Below are 19,008 nucleotides of genomic sequence, written 5' to 3'. Positions count from 1 at the left end.
TCCGGCCCGATTTAGTCGCCGATCGGTCCGTTGGGGTGTTTCTGCTTTTCGACGTCATTAGGCGTTTGGCTACTACGGTAATTATCCCGTAGAAGCGTGTAATAACCGTTTTGGAAGACTCTCGGACTCGAAATTTCTCTCTCTTTTTCGAAATTACGTTTGCGGAACGATTCCTCCCGGATTTGCACGTTTTCCGGGAGTTTCGTTTTCTAATTTTGACGATTTTTAAATCTGCCGGAACGACGTCCGGGTAACTCGAATTTTCTAATGACCTTTCGAACTGCGGTTTTACTTAGGTTTAGTAGTGTGGCGATTCTTCTTCCAGACGCGTTTTCCTTGGAGTATCGACGTGGTTAGAAGTTTTAAATTATTTTCTGACTCCTTATTACATTCCAATGTTAAAACGCACTTAAAATTGCATCGGTGAATTTTTGTTAAATAAATTTTCAATTTAAAACATTAAATTCGTTAAACGTAACCGAAAACGGTTAGGCGCAATCGAAAGTACAAAACGAATATTTTGGAAGGGCGGTATATTCGGCAGGCGGTTGTATACGAAAGCGGAGAAAGTGCGAGAACGGGGTCGAATCCGACCTTCGCAGGTTTTTGAAAATCTGCACGTCTACAGACTTCCCGACCTCAAAAACGTCGAAAAAGGAAGGAAAAAAAAATTGCGCATGCGTCGGCACGTATTTTGTTTAATACGTGGGGACGGGGTAAAGACGTAGAAAGAAAATTTGGTAGAAATTAGGCCTGAATTATGACAAACTGGATCGGAAATTTGTAAAAAGAAATAAGAAAAGGGAAGGCGGTTACCGTCGAAAGGACTTGCCCGATGCCGCCCACGTCTTTTTTTCGGTCCGGTTTGGCCCGAGGTTGAAAACGCCAAGCGGCAGTTCTAACCGCGTCTACCTAACTTTCGAAATTTCTGTATTTTATCTCCCACTTGATGCCGCTTTCCGTTAAAAAAGCGGACGGAAAAATCTTCTACTCCTTTTAAAACCGGAATAAGGAAAATGTCAGGCTGGGTGTTTGAGGGAGGAGGCAGCTTTCGCCGGCCCGACAGTCCCCAAACGTTGCCCTTCGGACGCCGTAAGATGCGGCCGACTTTACCGCGGTCGGGCGTTCATTTCCGAGGGTCTTTTTGTCTAGAAGCCGGCCGACAAAACGGCGCTTCCGTGCGGGCCCAGGTCCACGCGTCTGGCGTGGTCGGTCCAAAAACGTGAAATTTCTCCCCCGGAATCCGTAGAACGGATCGGAGACGGAGAGCTTACGGGCGGGAAGACCCGATTAACCGTGGGTCAACTTCCGCTGGCGCGGATTCGATTAGAAAATTAGGGCGGGCGTAGCAAATCGGAGACGTTTTAAAAGGAAAAAATTAAGAATAGGATGAAGAATTTTGAGCGGAAGCGTTTGCCCGCCGTCCAACGGAAGGTGCGGAGGCGGTTCGGAGCCGGACTCCTCCCACTGGCCGGGCCGACGGCGGAGGCCGCCCGGGGATTGGAGGAGACACTCCGTCCGTTCGCCGTGAACGAAGAACTACGGCCCTACTTCTGGAAAGAGTTTTCGCCTCCCGGGGCGGAGTCCAAGCAAAAAATAAGGCGAGCCGAAAGGTTAACCGGAAGCGCCGCGGACGGCGGGGATATTTTTCGGGAGACGTAAAGGGGAGGGAAAGGCTTCCCTTTCTTTGTCCGAGAAGTTAGGGCGGCAGAGATGGTCCCGTCCTTTTCCTGGTTCCACCGATTCGGTCCGGGTCCCGGCCGGATAATTTCCGCGTGGTTAACTGCTCGGACTTTATTATCGATTTCCGTCCCGTTTGGATCCTTTATTCTTTCGACGCACGGTAGGCAGTGACACGATTCTAGCGGTACTTAAGGCTGGCCAAATACATTTTTATAATAAAAGTTTTTTATTTACGTGTCGTATCCGCTAAAAATTTACACTGTAGTACGATGGCGCTGGGTGCGTTTAGTAATCTTAAAACGTTAGCTGTTAATGTTAACGATGGTTTTTCTTCCTACTCACAAATCAGTGATGTAAGCTTGGAAACGACGGGATCCGAAGAAATGAAAAGATTACGTAAAATATCTATGTTAGTGTTTATTCTAGAAGTTTTCCGGCAATAACTCTGGCGAAATTTTTAAAATTGCTGGCGTTTCTTCGGACCATCGTCTTGTGGGAACGAGAAACGAAAACGCAATTTTCCGTTTGCGTATTAAAACTCCGCTGACGATAAAGCCTGACGTATAACTCCGCCGTTCTTTCGGCGTAAATTTCGAATTTGCCGGTATCGATTTCCTAGCCGACACCGGTGTCGGTAATATAACCGAGTTAACGCCGGTTATATCTACGGTAACGGTAGCCTTGGAAAGAAATCTCTTGCCGAATCACCGTCGTCGGTCTTTCCGCCACCTGGCCGAGGAGTATCCGGAAGTAGACCGGTTTCGATGATATTTTTCTTTCTTGCTCGTTTCGGTCTTGCGCACTTGCCATTTTTCGTTATCAGTTCGATACGCTACGAGAAGAGTGCACTCCGCCAAATTTACCGAAAAGTTTCTCGGTTTTAACGTTAGGTAGATGGTGGGTTTGGTCGAATGCGGCACTACGTACGTAACTTTCCGGTCGATTTATTCGACGTTAAAGCGTTACGGACCTTAGTGTCGACCGTGGTTTACCTTTAAAGTAAAATTCTTATATATAATTTCGGTACTTTGTATCTCACAATTCTGGTTTTCCCTGCCAATAAATTCGTACGGACTTTTCTCCTCGGCGAAAACGAATGTCCGGTAGAACCGGGTCTAAGATTTTGCCGTAAAATTATCTCTCCAGCTTTTGTGGTAAGCAAAAGTCGGTATACGCACCAAAGACGTGGTAATTATACGTCTCGGAAATTTTCTTTCACTCCCATCGGCAAACGTTGGTAATATTCTCGAAAGGAATTATTTACTACGTCTGTTAGTGATAGAAAGACGTTCCGTCTTTAGGTCCAGTAAAGTTTGATATCGGTTTCATCTTCCCTAACAGTAGTAGCGGCATCCGACGGATGACGGGCTTTCTTCGTGCCGCGGCGGGACGGATAAATATTAACACCTTTTTCTACAGCACTGCGTCGTAACGTTATATATTGCGATTTAGTTAACTGTGGAGAGGTAATTAAAGCCGGAGCTTGGCTCGTCGTATTCGTGGCCGATTATATGCTCTTTTTCGATCCGGTGACCGGTTTGGAGATTGCGTAATATTGGTTAATACTGTCTCTCTTTTTCCGCATAGTCTTAATTTTACTCGGGCAGCGTAAGTAATTTCCCTTGAGTCGACGATGGTGGACGATTTCTCCAACTTTTGTCGTTTTTACCGGTATTTTAAGTTACGAATGGCTATCGACCGGCCTGAATATTCTCTCTTAATTCGTATACACGCCAGTCGTTTTCGGTTTGGCACTTTTTACTTTTGTTCCTCCAGTTCCTTATATCAGGGGTGGCCAACTTTTGTGCACATAAGATCTACTTTTTATCGTAAAAATGTGTCGCGATCGACTTGTTGTCATAGGCATAGTCTAAGTGGGGAGGGGGAAGTGTGAAATACATACTATGTTTATACACTGTTTCAGTTCGAAGTGCACTCACTGCTTGTGAGTCGAGTCATAACTGCATGCACACAGTTGCGTTCGGTTACAAATATAACGCATTAAGTCAAGACATCGCTAGCGATCGACCAAAATTGGCTTGGCGATCGACCGGTCGATCGCGATCGACTTGTTGGCCACCCCTGCCTTATATCACCCACCGCGGGACGGGTCGGATTACCGTCGGTCCATCCAATGCCAAACGGCGCGGCAATTACGTCGGCCGCGGGTTTTAACATTTCGATGTTAGACCGAGACTACTAGCGTAAAAACCCAGGCCGTAAATACTTTTAATCGCGTAACCTGTTTGCCTTTGCGCTCGGATGGCGGTGGAGGTCCGGCTTCGCTAGCCAAATTTTTACTTCGACGGTACTATCGAAGTTACTGTTGTATACGTGATGTATCGATATAAGGATAATAGAGAGGTTGCGGCCGACTTTTTCATCGCGAAAACGCGAAAGTCGGACGTTCAGCGCCGCCTTCCTCTAAGCCTAGAAGTTTGACAATGGCGTTTGGTACGCCAGTAGAACCATGCTCGACGTTCCAGATGTCATTGTCAAACTGTTAGGCTCACAGGAAGGCGGCGCTGAACGTCTGACGTTCGCGTTTTCGCAATGAAAACGTCAGCCGCAATTTCTCTAATAACTATATTCTGCGATTGCAAATGTAGTAAAAATAATATCTTTACTTTCATATATTAATTTTTATTATCATATTATTAAGGTACTAAACTGCACTTATACGTTTAGTTTTTTAAATATATACTCGTCTAAATTGAAGGCTTTTCCTTTGGCCATCCGTGTCGTCGTCTTAGGCATTCGTTGTTATAATCGGGATACCTCTTGTCGTAGATACGTGGTTACTTTCGAATGTTTTCGATAAATCTTTCCATGTCTTTTCCATGTAGCCCCTAAAGAACGTACGTAAAAGCTCGTTTCTCGCCATTTTCGCACGTGTCACTGTGACTTACTGTACAGTGTACACTATCGATTTTTCATCGTTCGACGGTACCGTTTTACAGACGTATTGGCTTCGAAAGGCGAACACCGCTCGACTGGCTTTACTCTAGTTTTACCGCCCGCTCCGGCGTAAAATATCACGGTCACGCGATTAAAAGTATTTACGGCCAGGTTTTTACGCCGGCTTTCACGCTAGTGGAGTCGCGGCCTTACTGACGCGAAAAAAGGCGGTAGAAAAACGCCGGGTGGCATCCTCCTCCGAGGAACGAAAAAACCACGGACGGACGGACGAAAGAAACGCCGGCGTTTTTATTTCGACGTTATCCGTACGTAAATACAGTACGATGCGAGCAAGGTAGCGTGGGAAACAAAATCCACGTACGGTATGGTATAATAGCACGCCGTGCCGACTGCGAATGCCCACAAAAAGATAACCTTTTTAACCGTAACGCAATTTTAACGAAAACCGCTTTCCCTGCGTATAAAGGGGGGGCGTACCGTACCGGAGGCCCGACAGGGAAATCGCTGCCGGATTTACGCCGGCGGTGGCCGCTATTGGGAGAATGATGGACAAAAGGCAAAATGGCGTGGCCTTGAAATTTTACGAATATCGGCCAAACGTATAGAAACAGAGGATGTAAACGAGTCGACCGACCGACAAAAGTACCGTATACGTTTAATTATTTATTTCTAAACAGTCATCGCTGTTCTCAGCGTTTTATCGATCGTCGGTCTTAACCGAAAATTCTATTTCGGTTTCCGATTTCGGGCAGACTTTACCCGTCTGCCAAAAACGTAAGGATGCCGAGTACGGACGGCACGCCTCGTCCGGTGACCTAGGGTTTGCGGGGTATATTCCGCCGGTACCAAAGATCGGGAGACTCGTCCCGCTCCTTCCGTCGGTGGCGGACTAAAAAAACGAAAACCAGTTCGGCCGACGATTAATGAGTGGTAATTTCTGGGTGTCAGGCGTTTAAAGTTGCGGGAGAAGAAATAAGTCACGCCCGACGTAATTTCATATTCGTACGAAACGTATCGAATTAGGTATATAGAGAGCGAATTCTGGCGCGCCAGAATAAAAAGAAAAGGGTCCCCGCCCCACGCCGGTCTTTACGCCCCCTTTTCCACCGTGTTGCCACTCCGGGGTTACGTACGATTCGAAATATTAAGAACTTTTACAAATTTTCCACCAATAACATATTTTTATTTCGTCGTCGGTAAAAATATTTTACCATAAAAATAATAATAATAATACGAGACGGACGAAAAAGAGCAGGAAGACGACGATACTCGGTAAAAAAGAAAACGCTCCGGCGTAACTAAAATTAATATTAACGCGTAATACGGTAGTTTTGACGGTGGCAGTTATCAATTATCCGCGGCTTTAATAAAGGTATTTATCTCGGCCACGGAAATCGACTGCGCTTACGTTAACTTCCGGAACGCCGTCCGGTATTTTGCTCCGGTCCTCCGGCAGTTTCGTACGGCGAGGACAGGGACCATTTGGGAACGTAACCACCGTCCAATACCGCAGACGTCCTCCCGGAAATCTTCGGAAAGCCTTACGTTACCCTTTTCCGATTCGTTCCTTCCCTCACCGGGGGACGGGTCCCTTTACCCGGCAACCGCTACCACGTACTTAAGAATTAGACTAGGTGCGGGGATAACGGATGGCATTCGTTTCTCTCTACTCCGGGGTCTATCTCTTGTAGTACTGTACGTATGACTCGGTGAAAAATTACCTCGGGTCGCCCGCCCGGTCCCGGACGCCCGGACCGGGCGGAAGGGTTCCGCCGGCGTCGGCGGGTAAACAAGGCTCCGGCTGTGCAAAGAGACTGAGTAAACGGCCCGCTTCTCCCGCCCGTACCGCGCTGACCGACCGACAGTCTCCGGCGGATCGCGGGCGGTAAGTCTCCTTCCTGCCTTTTTATTACGTTTTAGCCTTTTAATCGGGGAGAGGGCGATTTTACGCCCGCCGCCGTAATCCTTCGGTGGGCCTTTCATTACGGCGTAATGAAAGGCCCACCGAAGGATTAAGAGTCGGCCGCGGGCCGGAAAGCTCGGAGGGTCGGGTAAATTCTCGGGAATTGCCTAAAAAGTCGAGGAAAAGATCGATTACGGTGGTTACCCGGCCCGAGGACGTCAACGTTCGACCCGGGGCCGTCCTAACTCCGAAACTCTCCCCGACAATTCGTGCCTTTAACGTTTACCTTTTGGAAAGAAAGAATTTCTAACGCTCTCGGCCGGACGTTGTTCCATTAAATACATCTTTTTGCCGTCTCGTTCTTTAGTTCTCGCCCAGTTCTTAGATAAATCACTGACACCGCTCTATGGCTAAAGGAAAGAGTGCGACATGTGGGGGCAGCCGCTACTAATTTCGGGCGCAGAGCGTATACTTTAAATTAAAAATGCCATTAAAAATTGCCACCCGGCCCGGCCACCGCCTCCCGTCAAATAATTGCCCCCTTTTTTTTCAACGGGACGTGGAGAGTCCGTTTTTAGTATTCTACCATATTGTTATTTTACTGCGGAAAATACTCTTCCATTCGAACCTCCCAGCGAAAATTCTGCCTGTATGGCCAGGCGCGTACGTCGACGCCGCCCGGACCGTAAAATAAGTCAAGCCCTCCGTCCTAACAGAATTGGGCCGGACCCGGGTTTTCGGATTGGCGGCGTCTCCCTATTTTGAACGCTTTTCGATTAGAGAGAACGCCGCTCTTGTTTCTAAAGTGAAGAATTTCCTTACGGAACGCGGTACGTCATCTTTGCCCTTGACCCCTTTGCCTGTCATTTTCTCTTTTCCGGCTTCGTCTGCCGCGCGTTCTACGTAGAAGCGCCGACGGATTTCCACCGGGTCTCCGCGGCGGGGTGCGGTGGGACCGCTGGAATAGTAACTTTTTGGAAACGTCGGTGCTTTTTTCTTTTCTCTTAGACTTTCTGCGTAAAGACTTTGTAATCTTTATTACCGGCTTTTTTTCGGTAGTTGCCGGTTAAAGAAACATTTAAGTAAATTAATTACGTAATTATTTTTCAATTTTTCGTGTTTTTGTAGGGGGAGCTGTAAAAAAGGAAACTTCCCTTTCTTGCGTAATATTCCGGCTCCGAAACGGGGGTTTCACACCCACCCAGAATCGTAAACCATCAAAAAAAGTCGGAACCCTACCCGTACGTGCCACCCTCGGCCAGATATTCGCCTCCCAATGTCAGTTTTTAACCCGTGGGCCCGCCCATCAGTGGCCACGCGGTCTTTAGTACCCCGAACACTGGGAGTTAGGTCCTGGGTTCGCGCCTCGCTCGGACGGGTTGGCCACGTGGTTTTCCGGGTTTTCTCCACGTCTGTAACGCTTAAATAGGAATTAGTTTCCCTTAAAAGTCCTCCCAGAAGGCATCTCCCCTAGCCAGCTCGCACAAGTGTTGCGTTGCCATAACTTAACATTTAACCCAGTGATTCTCAACCACTGTGCCGCGAGATTTTTGAAGTGTGCCACCACTGCAAATACTTATACATAAGCGACGTCAGACAAGTGGTTCAATTAGTTTTACCTACCAAGGGCGCGTTTGGAAATTGTAACTGGTGTTACCGGTAACTGCCGGTAGTTACCAAAGCATTTAGAAAACGTGACCTAAATAACCGCGTTTAAAAATTATTGTTATGACGTCACCGGTTGTCCTGCGGTACTTACCGAAGTAACCGTGTGTGCCGCCAAATTTTTAAATTGTTAAAAGTGTACCGTGACGAAAAGTGGTTGAGAATCATTGAATTAATCCGTGCCCGCATATCGCCCGTTCTCCGTGCTCTGCGCTTACTCGCGCGCCGCGTTGCCGGCCGTCGCTCTGGCCCGGACGCCCGGGTGGGAGCCAGTCCCGCGCCCATAAAACTATATAATGCCGACGGTTGAGCGGGTTACTCCGAGCTGGCGCGGTGGCGCGTCCGACCGGTGAAAGGTCGCGGTCCGATTTGGGGGATCATATCCGGTCGAGGGCGGAACAGTCGACCGCGAAAAGTCCGAGGAACCGCACCTGTATCGACCACCCGAAACCGGGTGGCCGGTAGAGGTGTGGTTCCTCAGGCTTTTTTGTGTGCGAGCTCTTTCGGTACCGACTCTGGACTTTTGCTTATTTAGCGTCAAGGAAAGCCACCAGATGGCGGAAGCCAACCGAGAAAAGAACCGACGGGTGAAAGAAGCTTTTGGTATCAGTCCGTTTTTCGTGGAGGGCAGTTCCCTGGATCCCGATCGGAAGAGGAAGGAGGCGGCGGCGGCCGCCGCCGCCCTGGCCGAAAAGAACAAACAGTACGGGTGAGTGCGTCTTTTTTTTTTTTCGCCGGCGGTCGCCTTCCTTCCGTCGCTAACGCTTTCGTTTGGTGTCTTGCAGGTTGGTGAAAGACGACGACGACGACGACGATTCTCCCCCTCCGGTCGGAGAGAAAGAAAAAGTCAAGAAGAAGAAAAAGTGCAGAGAAGGGTGAGTCTTGGCTTCGGACCCGTTTTCTTTCTTCTCGCGCCGCCAGAAATTTTTTGTTGTCGACCGCGTAAAAAGCCTTCCGTTTTTGGCCGCTTCTTTTACCGATTCGAAGTGCGTGGAAGGAAACGTCGAGTCTTTTCCTCCTCCGTTTTCTCTTTAAATCTCTCTTCCGATTACGGGGCGCCGTCGAACCCGTCGGCAGGTGCCTCGATCGGTCGGTTGTTGTTTTTAATTATTATTGACGTCCGACGGTGTTTGTGCAGTGGACTTTTTGTCGGCCCGTCGAAATTGTGCATCTTCTTTACCTTTTAAATAAATACAAACTTTTTAAAAAAATTAAATTACTTGTTTTCCCAATAGAAATAAAAATTAGAATAAGAAACTATTTCTTACGCGCATTTTCGCTTCTGTTTTGTAGTTAATCTTACGTAAGTTATAATTTGTAGTTAATGTGCGCGTAGCGTACAAAATTGGTTATATTGTATAAATTTCGTATAATGTAGATATGGTATTTGTTTAGGATTATTATTTCCCGTGTTTTTATATTTTAATGTGACGTGTTTCTTACTCTTAGATAGTGTATTAACTTAGCTTGGATTTACCTTCGAATTAGTGCCGTATCTAGGATTTTGGACGCCTATGGCCAAGAATAAAAATGGCGCCTTTTTAATTTTTGTTATTAAATAAAACTAAAAATGGTGGTTTATTTCTGAAATATATGTTCGTAGAAATTACAGATAACAAATACTATATAAATATAATTATAGAAGTGTTTTTGTGTTATTAATTTCGAATAAATATTATTCCGAAACCTTCTCGTTGACGCCTTTATTAAATCGGCGCCTATAATGGGAGCCAGGTTGGCCATACTCTAGTTACGGCTCTGCTTCGAATATATATATATATATATATAGTTTATTGGGGGTTCTGGAACTGGGTACGAGTGCTGTGACCATCCGCTTGTTTTTCCGTTAAAAATTAAATTAAAGAAGCTTAAAACATAAACATACGAAACGTGTGTGAAGTGTAAAAGTGTAAATAAGTTATTTTATACGGTGGTATCTCGTGCTTCGGACGACTCTAACTTTAAATTTTCCGCGGTTCGAAAGCTAAATTTGAGTGTATCTAATCCGGAGTTCGAACGATACTTAAACGTTCCATCTACACATGCGGTAAAAAGCTCTCTTGTCATATAAATGCCGTCTGTTGCGCTCCTGAGTTTTCTCCGTGTTGCCGCAACAGCGTTTCCCGAATTGTGCTCGTATGTTTTCGGTGCTTTTTTTTAAACGTAAATTTAGACGCTTTCCGTTGTATGATTGTGGCCATAGTGCGGAAGTAACGAAATCCAATGCGAAGGTCGCGGGGGAGAAAGAGAAACTTGCGGCCGGGTTTGAGATGCCGAAGTCGACGGCGTTTACTGTTATTATTATCCAGGAAACGATAAAAACGGCAAATGTGATTAAATCTAAAGCAATAGTTCTCCAAGCCAAGATCCGACCGAGGTCCGGATGGCGTAACTGGTAACAAACCTGCACGAATAAAAATCTGTTTTATTGTAAACTGTGCTACGATTGGTGAAAATGGGTCGACTTCGTTTCCTCGAATGGAAATCCGCCCTATTTTTTACTATATGGGGTGACTGGTAAAGTTCGTTGTATTTTTTTATAGTTTAAAGATACCGAAGATATATGAATTTTGTTAATGTATTAATAGTGGGATAATACATTTGAAGTCATCTGCGGAGAATCGGATCGACTGTTTTGTTGACAACGATTAAGATTATTTGATGTTATAAACTTTTTAATGAGCAAAGGTAACGTTAAAGTTTCGATGACGGCTAAAAAGTACCATTTAATTAGTATAAAAGAATTTTCTGGATTAAAATGAATGCAAATTGTGCAGTCCGAAATGTAACTTAAAATTACCTTTATTTCTCACAAATTTAGTTTCAAAGTCGCTTTTACTGAACGTTGCAAATCATTCAGCTCTAATTGTCTGTATTTAAATCCCAGAAAATAGTTTTAGGCTGATTAAATGGCATATTTTATCTTTACGTCATTCTTGTTCGTTAAAAAGTTATAAGTGATCTTAAAAATCATTTTCGAGTTTGACAAAATGGACCCGTCTGATTCTTATTATGTAATTATATTAACAAAACGAGCAATTACCGTGGATTCTCGATTTATCGTTCCCGTATCGATCGTTTTCCCGCATCTATCGGTTGTTTTCTCCGGTCCAAATAAGGACCCGTATATATAATGTTAATTTTTCCCGTATTTTTCGTTTCCGCATCGTTTGGTTTTTTAATTTTTTTGCAGTGTTCGTTCTGTATTTTAACTGAAAGCAAAATGTTTTCCTGCATCGATCGTTTTACTCGCAATAGAAACACCGATGTTCCTGTACTAAAAATAAAAGCGTGCCAAATTTAACAGTTAAACCTTTGACTACAGCTAACCAGTTTTTATTGTAATTTTTGACTACTTTTTGTCTACTGCTTTACAAAATACTGTACTTTATTGGTGATATTTGTTCCTAAATTTGTTCCTACGCTGGTTGAAATTAGCATGTTGTCTTGAGGTAGAGATTGTGTCTGGACAAGTGAGAAAAGTTGGAACCCTTGTTGAAAATTGAAAATTATAGAGGATTCATATAGAAATTCGTATAGAGGAAAAAAATAGAAGGAAATTCGTCAGAATTAATAGAGAAAATAGAACAAATTTCAGTATTTTTAACTATGATTTATTCTACATTTTAAAAAAGTCTGTGCACATACTCTATCATTTAGTATTACAGAAAGTCGTCATATAAGCCTATTGCTGGAAAATGCACGTTCTATACGAGATAAACAATAAAAACTCCGACGTCGTAAATCTCTTGTGTTGATCATTTTCCCGCATAAGTCGTTCCCCCCGAGTTCTGCAAAAAATGATACGTCGAGAATCCAGTATATTTATTGTGATGTCGTCACGATGTTGGGCAGCAAATTTTTGCCACGGTATGCTCAATTTTAGTATTGTCTTGCCCCTGTGTATGCAACCCTACCCAAATGATGCATGCCGGGATAGCTTTGTAAGGTATAAAAGCGCTGATGTAAAACAAATATCACTATCCACCGATGAGGCCCAATAGTTTGTCAAAATGCATATGGATAAAAAAGAAAAAAGTAAAATACATTTCTTTATTTGTTAACTGTTTGTATCGTAACTTCTCCGAAATCGGTGTGGGTAGTGTTTTTGAACGGGTCAAATGTTGGTTATTTGTAATCGTGAGAAATGCTTAACTCTCGTACGTAGTTTGAGGACTACGGCATAATGGTTGAAACTCTCCTAGCGTTCGGCATCGATAAATAATTGACGCACCAAATTTTATCATTGCATTAACTTTGTAGGACATGTATTACAGACAGTTCTTGATATGAAAGGAAACTTTAATTGGTATATAGTGGAACTTCGCTTAACGAGTAATCCTCATAACGAGTAAAACAAATTGTAAAGAAAATGACTCGCTTAACCCAGCAATGTTTTGAGTAATGAGTGATGAGTGATGAGGAGAGGGTAAGTCCCGGATTCTGCTCATGCTCCATCCGTCTATGTTTAGCACTCATTCCGCTAGCATCTTAAGTGTCATTTGTGATTACATATTTTTCCAAACACATATTACATGTAAACATCAACAACCATGGTCCGTTACATAATAAACACCATGCCAAATTCTTGGGCTATGTAAAGGCTATAATTAAATACTAGAAATTAAATAATTTGACTAGAGGTAGACAGTTACACTGCCATCTCATATTAAATTTAATGACCAATTCCAACTTAAATTTTAAAAATGTCTAAATTATAAATTACAGTGGAACCTCAGTACACGTCTGCTTTAGAATACGTCCAATTCGGAATACGTCCTGTTTGGACGAAACAAATTTTGCTCGGTATACCACTTAATTCAATTATATCCGCCATCTATGAACAAGAAGCACTATCGGTGTACTAGACCAGACTAGACAACCCCGGTCCCACAGTTTATAACTTTGTTAAATTTCTTCTGATTTTAATTTGTAAGTAAAATTTTATTATTTTTATTAATCATGAATTGCAAAAAGGCAAATGAAAAGCAACAGAAAACTAAAAAAATGGCTAGAATCACGATGAAACTGAAAAAAGAGATTGTTGAAAAATACGAAGGTGGCATGGGTGTTCGAGATTTAACTGTTGCATACCGTATTCCGAGAACGACGATATCGACATTATTAAGTCTGCTAACGTTGCGAAAGGGGTTCAATCAATTTCTAAACAGATTATTAGTAATAAGGAGAGTTTAATTTAATTTGATTTTGATTTAATGATTTAAATACAGTAGAGAGTCGAAAATCGGCATCAATTGGGAACTGGGGTTGTTCAGATTAGGGATTTGTTCCGATTACGGTCTATGTACGAAAAAATATATTAACCTGTCCGATGTTCAAATTTTTCTCCGTTGCGTGTCGCTTCGTGTCGAATTTTCGTCGATTTTAAGCCTAACGAAAATTTTTATAATAATAATCGAGGCTATCGTATCGTTAAAAATTATTTCTGTATTTTGTACAAACAAAATAAATATATTGAAGAATATAAAAAACATGAAAATTATACTTTAGAAGTAAATTTAGTATCAAAAACGTTCGATTTAGCACGACACAGTCCGACTGAAAATCGTGCCGATTATCGGGCGATTCCGATTACCAGGGTGCCGATTTTCGACTCTCTACTGTAATATAATGCAATATACTGTAATAACTTTTAAAATCTATAATAAAATTTATTGTTTTATTAATGTGCTCAAACGGTGTTTAAATTATTTTACACCCCATTAATATATCATATCAAGAGGGTTTTTTTTACATGAGAACGGATTAATCATTTTTACATTACTTCTTATGGGAAACATTGGTTTGGATACGTACTGTCCTATTCGGTATAAGTCTGAACATCAGGAACGGATTAAGGTCGTATACCGAGGTTCCACTGCAATTATTTATAATTATTAAATTTAATACGAGATAGCAGCATAACTATCTACCTCCAGTCAACTTAATTTCTAAAAGTAATTATAGCCTTTGCATAGCTCAAGAATTTGGCATATTGTTTGGCTGTTTGAGACATATTTTTGAATTTTTTTGTTTTCTGCAAATCAAATTTGCATTCCAGGTTGGTTCATTCCATTCTAGAAGAAAAGATGATGATCCCACACTCCTTAACAATGTATATTGTATATTTTTTTAAAATAAATTTTATACATAAAATATTTGAGTATTTTTTCAGCATGAAATGCGTATTTACATTCATTTATATGGGAAAAACTGTTTTGCGTAAATTAACAAGTATTTCGCATTATGAGTAAGATTCTGGAACAAATTATGCTCGTTAAGCAAGGTCCCACTTTAACAAAATAGTATTAACACACTTCACGCCAACATAAAATAAAGAATAATTAACACATTTGTGTTGCGGCGTTATTAACAGTTAATTGAAATGTTTCACATTTAAATGCAAGTACTTTCAACAACTTACTGTTGTCATCTTCAGGCGAAATCGAATATTGTGGTTTTCGAATAAATTAGCTTTTTTAACAGACTATTTAAATTACGTAAAACACATGCGTGGAATTCAATTAAACATATTAAAATGTAATAAATTTTTATGGATGTAAAAACAGGCTGATATAACATGCTACTCTAATATAAAATAAAGATAAAGGTGCCGTATTTGTGGTGTACCTAACAGAGACAATTTATAATCTGGATTGTGTAAATAAAGTTATCCATAATTGTGGAATTTCTAATGTTGATGCATTGCACGGTGTTAAGGTGGCTATGTAAAGGCTCTCCCATATGAATCTCTCTTCGATCGTTGCAAGGCTCTCTTATAAAGGCTCTCTTCGATCGTTGCAAGGTTTTAGCATTTTTGTGTTCCCCAAAGTGGAAGAAAATCTTGATTTAATACTTTTCTAGCTAATTCTGTTGTTGGTTTATTGTTTCTGATATCTTCTTGGTGTTCAAGTATGCGGGTGTGTAGCATTCTTGTGGTTGCTCCTATGTAAGTAATTTCTTCCCCTGTTAATAATGCCGCAACACAAATGTGTTAATTATTCTTTAGGTTCCACTGTATTTCCAAAACTGGGTATGTATAAATACACCACACACAAAACCAACACCAGTACTATGAAAAGACAATTTTACTAACATTTTTGTCTATATGAAATAGACATCAGGTATAAATGATATAAAACAAAAATGGCTAACAAAAATAGAATGTGTTTTTAAATATTGAAATTGATTACATAATTAGAATATATTTTGTTAAAATTTATGTTATACATATTTTGAAATTCTATCCCAAACATATTATTTAAACAATAAATGAATAAATAATGAATTAATTTCTCATTAATGTGAGTTTGTGTCAGTGGAATCTAGTACAAAAATGCTGTGCCATGCTGTGGAGTGTGTCTGTTTCTTGAAGTTAATAGTGACTCCCTTTTTACTTGCACAATAGAACTCAACTGCCTTGAGGTGTTTGAGTTGTGCTTTATCTGACACTTTGTGTAACAACTTTGTGCTTTATCTGACACTTTGTGTAACAACTTTGTGCTTTATCTGACACTTTGTGTAACAATAGATCAACCCAGACATCCTCACTGCCCGCATTTGTTGCTAATGCCATAATTGTCGGCTTTTTTTCTTATGGAATATTCATGTTTCTTCGTCATTGTGGCAAGACCTCTTGCCGTTGCTCCAATGTATATTAATGAGTGGTAAACTCGGTCTTTGTAAAGAGGTACTGTATAATCCCCTGAAGAGAATGAGTGATGAGTTCTTTTTATCATTTCTGATGAGGGAAAAGATTGTTGGAGAGTGTCGATATGGTAAGTGCACCTTAGTGGTTCTAGTGATTTCTCTATATATATTAGAAAGTGTTTCGTTGTATGTGATAACTTTCATTCGTTCTTTTTGTAGAATAGTTCTGTTTCCCTTATTTATATATTGTTTTATGAGATGTTTGACCAAAGAGGATGGGTATCCATGCTGCTTGCTCTAGGGCCTTGATCAAAGACAATTTGTTTTCCTTTTCATTTTGCTCTGAATAGGATTTGGGTATTGGGACGTCTCGTGTCTCGAAATCCCGGGACTTTTTCTAAATTTAATTGTCTCGGGTTGAGACTTGAGACATGTTTGTCGAAATTGTATTGTAATAATGTTATTTTTAAAAGGTCATAATAAACGTTATTAGCTTCCTGCAATCTGTCATTGAGAGCATCATCTGTTAGCTTAACGAGTAATTACTTGATACTCCTATGTAACTTACTGAGTGAGTACACAATAAATGCGTTCGCCGCCATATTGTTATTTTGTGATGTTTGTTTATGAGATTGTGATATTTGTGACTGTCTGTGTCAGCACTGTCAGCTAAGTCAGTGAGTCTTCAATTTCACTTTATGAGGTGAAGTGCTGTGTGTGGTTGTGTTGTGACACTCGTGGAAACGACGTCCATCTCATGTAAGTTTAAACAAACACTAGATTTTGTTTACTTCAGTTAGACGTTTATATTGGATGAGATTTGTTATTTTATAAAAAGAAGTAATTGATATGATAGTGACACTCAGTAAACAAAGATATAACATTAATTTTGGATTATTATTATTGTTACAGATCATCAACAAATTTAAATAGATACCAACTTATTCATTTAATATGAAATGTATAGCAAAAGTATGGAAACATTATAAAAAAATAAACAAATCAACTGCACACTGCTCATTATGTTAAAAACAAATTTCATGCAAAGGGTCGAATACTACAGGCCTTGACAGGCACCTCCAAAGAGTCCACAATATTTTTGTAAATCAGCCGGAAGAATCAAAATCAGTTATACAGCCTGGGTCATCTTGCCAACTGGAATCGAAAAAAATTAAAACTGAAAAGCAGTCTACAATAATAGGATATGTTGCAAAAAAGTCTTTGCCTGAAATAATTTCCCATTTGTCAGTAAAGGATGGACTTACAATAAGGACAATCACAAAGAGTAAATTTATTTGTGAGAGTATTATCCAGAGAGGTTATAAAATGCCTAAGAACGAAACTGATGTCACGAAAATCATATTGAGTTATTATGAAGAGAGAAAAGAAGAAATGATTCAGACTTTAAAAGATTTTGTCGCTTCTGGTACATATTTCAGTCTTTCAGTTGACGAATGGATCAGTGTCCGAAACCGGAGGTATTTTAATTTGTGTCTGCATGGTGTGAACAAAGAAGTTTTCAATTTGGGATTAGTGTATATACCCAGAAAATGCAGTGCCAAAGAGACCAAATAGTTGAAGATACATTGAAAAGATTTCAATTGGATTTTGAAAAACATATTGTGGCCACCACCAGCAATGGTCCAAACATAATGAAGAAGTTTGGAAGGGAAAGCCCCAGCAAGAGCTGATCCTATGCTTGAACTGCACAATATATCTAGGAGTTGTAGACAAATTTTATAAAAAAAAAAATCAGGCTACTGCCACATCCACAGCTTCTACCTCCGAAGATACTGATGATAGTGATGATGAAATCGTGGAGAACAAAAACTCTTCTGATGAAGAAGAGGACTGCAATGCCAGCCACGAATCAAACTACCCATTACAACCAATTGATGAAATTAAAATAGTGCTTGATGAAATTCGATTCCTATTGAAATTGTTTAGAAAGAGTCCACCGAAAAACAGCAAATTACAGAAATATGTTAAATCAGAATTTGGGATAGAACTCAGTTTATTACTGGATGTCAAAACGAGGTGGAATTCTATAATTGTAATGGCAGAAAGGTTTCTGAAGCTCAAAAATTGCGTAAAGAAAGCGTTGATTAATTTAAACATGTTAGACAAATGGAATGAAGACAATCTTCTTTTGCAGTCAGTCATTACTTTTATGCAGCCAGTCAAGACAGGTGTAAGCAGACAAAACTCTTTGTTACTCACAGCCGAAGCAATAATTGGTGTTTTACTGAAAAAAATTCAACTGACGACGACAAATGATAATCTGGCAGTGCAGTTTTTTGAAACGCCCATCTAGAAGAAAGATTACAATGGGTTATATGTTTGTTAAAATATTTGCACACTGGCCACCACAGCTCACAGTCTCAAAATATGGATTTTTTTACTTTGAATTTGAATAAAACTGCACTTATTGTTTTTGCGGAAGATCTGTATTGCAGACTTTTTGAAAATATCCCTCGTATCCAAACACGAGATTTGGAAATAATGGATGCCGAACCCAGTACCAGTAGCTCTACAGTACACAACGAGCCCAATGAGTCTTTCAAAGTCAAATGGAACAGGCAATCAAAAAAATCAAAGAAAATGTACCTGAAATCCTTGCAAAAGAATCAAGAGTAACATTAAAAAAAGGAGTTCTAGTTATTTGAAGCAATTGGAAAACATACTGAAAGTTTGGAACTGCTTTATAAAGCTTTAAGCACAATAAAACTGACATCTGTTGAAAACGAGAGAGTCTTCTTGTTTGGAGGCATTGTTACAAAAATAAAAAACGGATTGTCAGACAAAGCTGTTAATGCTCTGATTTTTTTTAAATGACTACTTTATTAAATCAGAGAATAAGTCTAATTCCTATGATTACTATGTTGGTGATTATTAAGTTGGTTTTATAATTATAAGATTTTACTGCCGAAAAATGAATTTATGATTATAAGAATTAAACATACGAATTGTTTAGACTTTAATTAACGTTATAAATGTTAGGATTTGATTTTATGTTCACTAAATGTTGATTTTTACTAAAATTGCTTTTTGTTGATACATCTTGCTAAAAATGAACTCGATTATAATTTTATTCTGAGAAGTCTCGAAGTCCCAGGATTTTGATCGTGGGTTGTCTTGTGTCCCGGGACTTTGAGACTGTCAGGACTTTCCAAACCCTAGCTCTGAAC

At 40.7% G+C, this 19,008-nt stretch overlaps 1 protein-coding gene across 3 annotated transcripts in view; it reads left to right on the top strand.

The window, feature by feature from the left end:
- LOC136982588 (serine/arginine repetitive matrix protein 2-like) overlaps positions 1 to 19,008 on the top strand; it is a 145,680-nt gene that overhangs the window by 44,649 nt on the left and 82,023 nt on the right. For all 3 annotated transcript variants that reach the window (XR_010881902.1, XM_067279121.1, XM_067279120.1), the window contains 2 exons: positions 8,706 to 8,879; positions 8,956 to 9,045. Coding sequence is in view for 2 of the 3 variants with exons in the window: in XM_067279121.1 (XP_067135222.1) it covers positions 8,706 to 8,879; positions 8,956 to 9,045 (264 nt within the window). In the remaining variant the exon portion in view is untranslated. The remainder of the gene's footprint in view (positions 1 to 8,705; positions 8,880 to 8,955; positions 9,046 to 19,008) is intronic.

This window comes from Centruroides vittatus, unplaced genomic scaffold, assembly GCF_030686945.1.
Source record: "Centruroides vittatus isolate TY-2023 unplaced genomic scaffold, ASM3068694v2 contig_854, whole genome shotgun sequence".
In the NCBI taxonomy this organism is placed as follows: domain Eukaryota; kingdom Metazoa; phylum Arthropoda; class Arachnida; order Scorpiones; family Buthidae; genus Centruroides; species Centruroides vittatus.
Note: the sequence above shows the minus strand (reverse complement) of the source record. Positions and strands in the feature narration are given on the sequence as shown.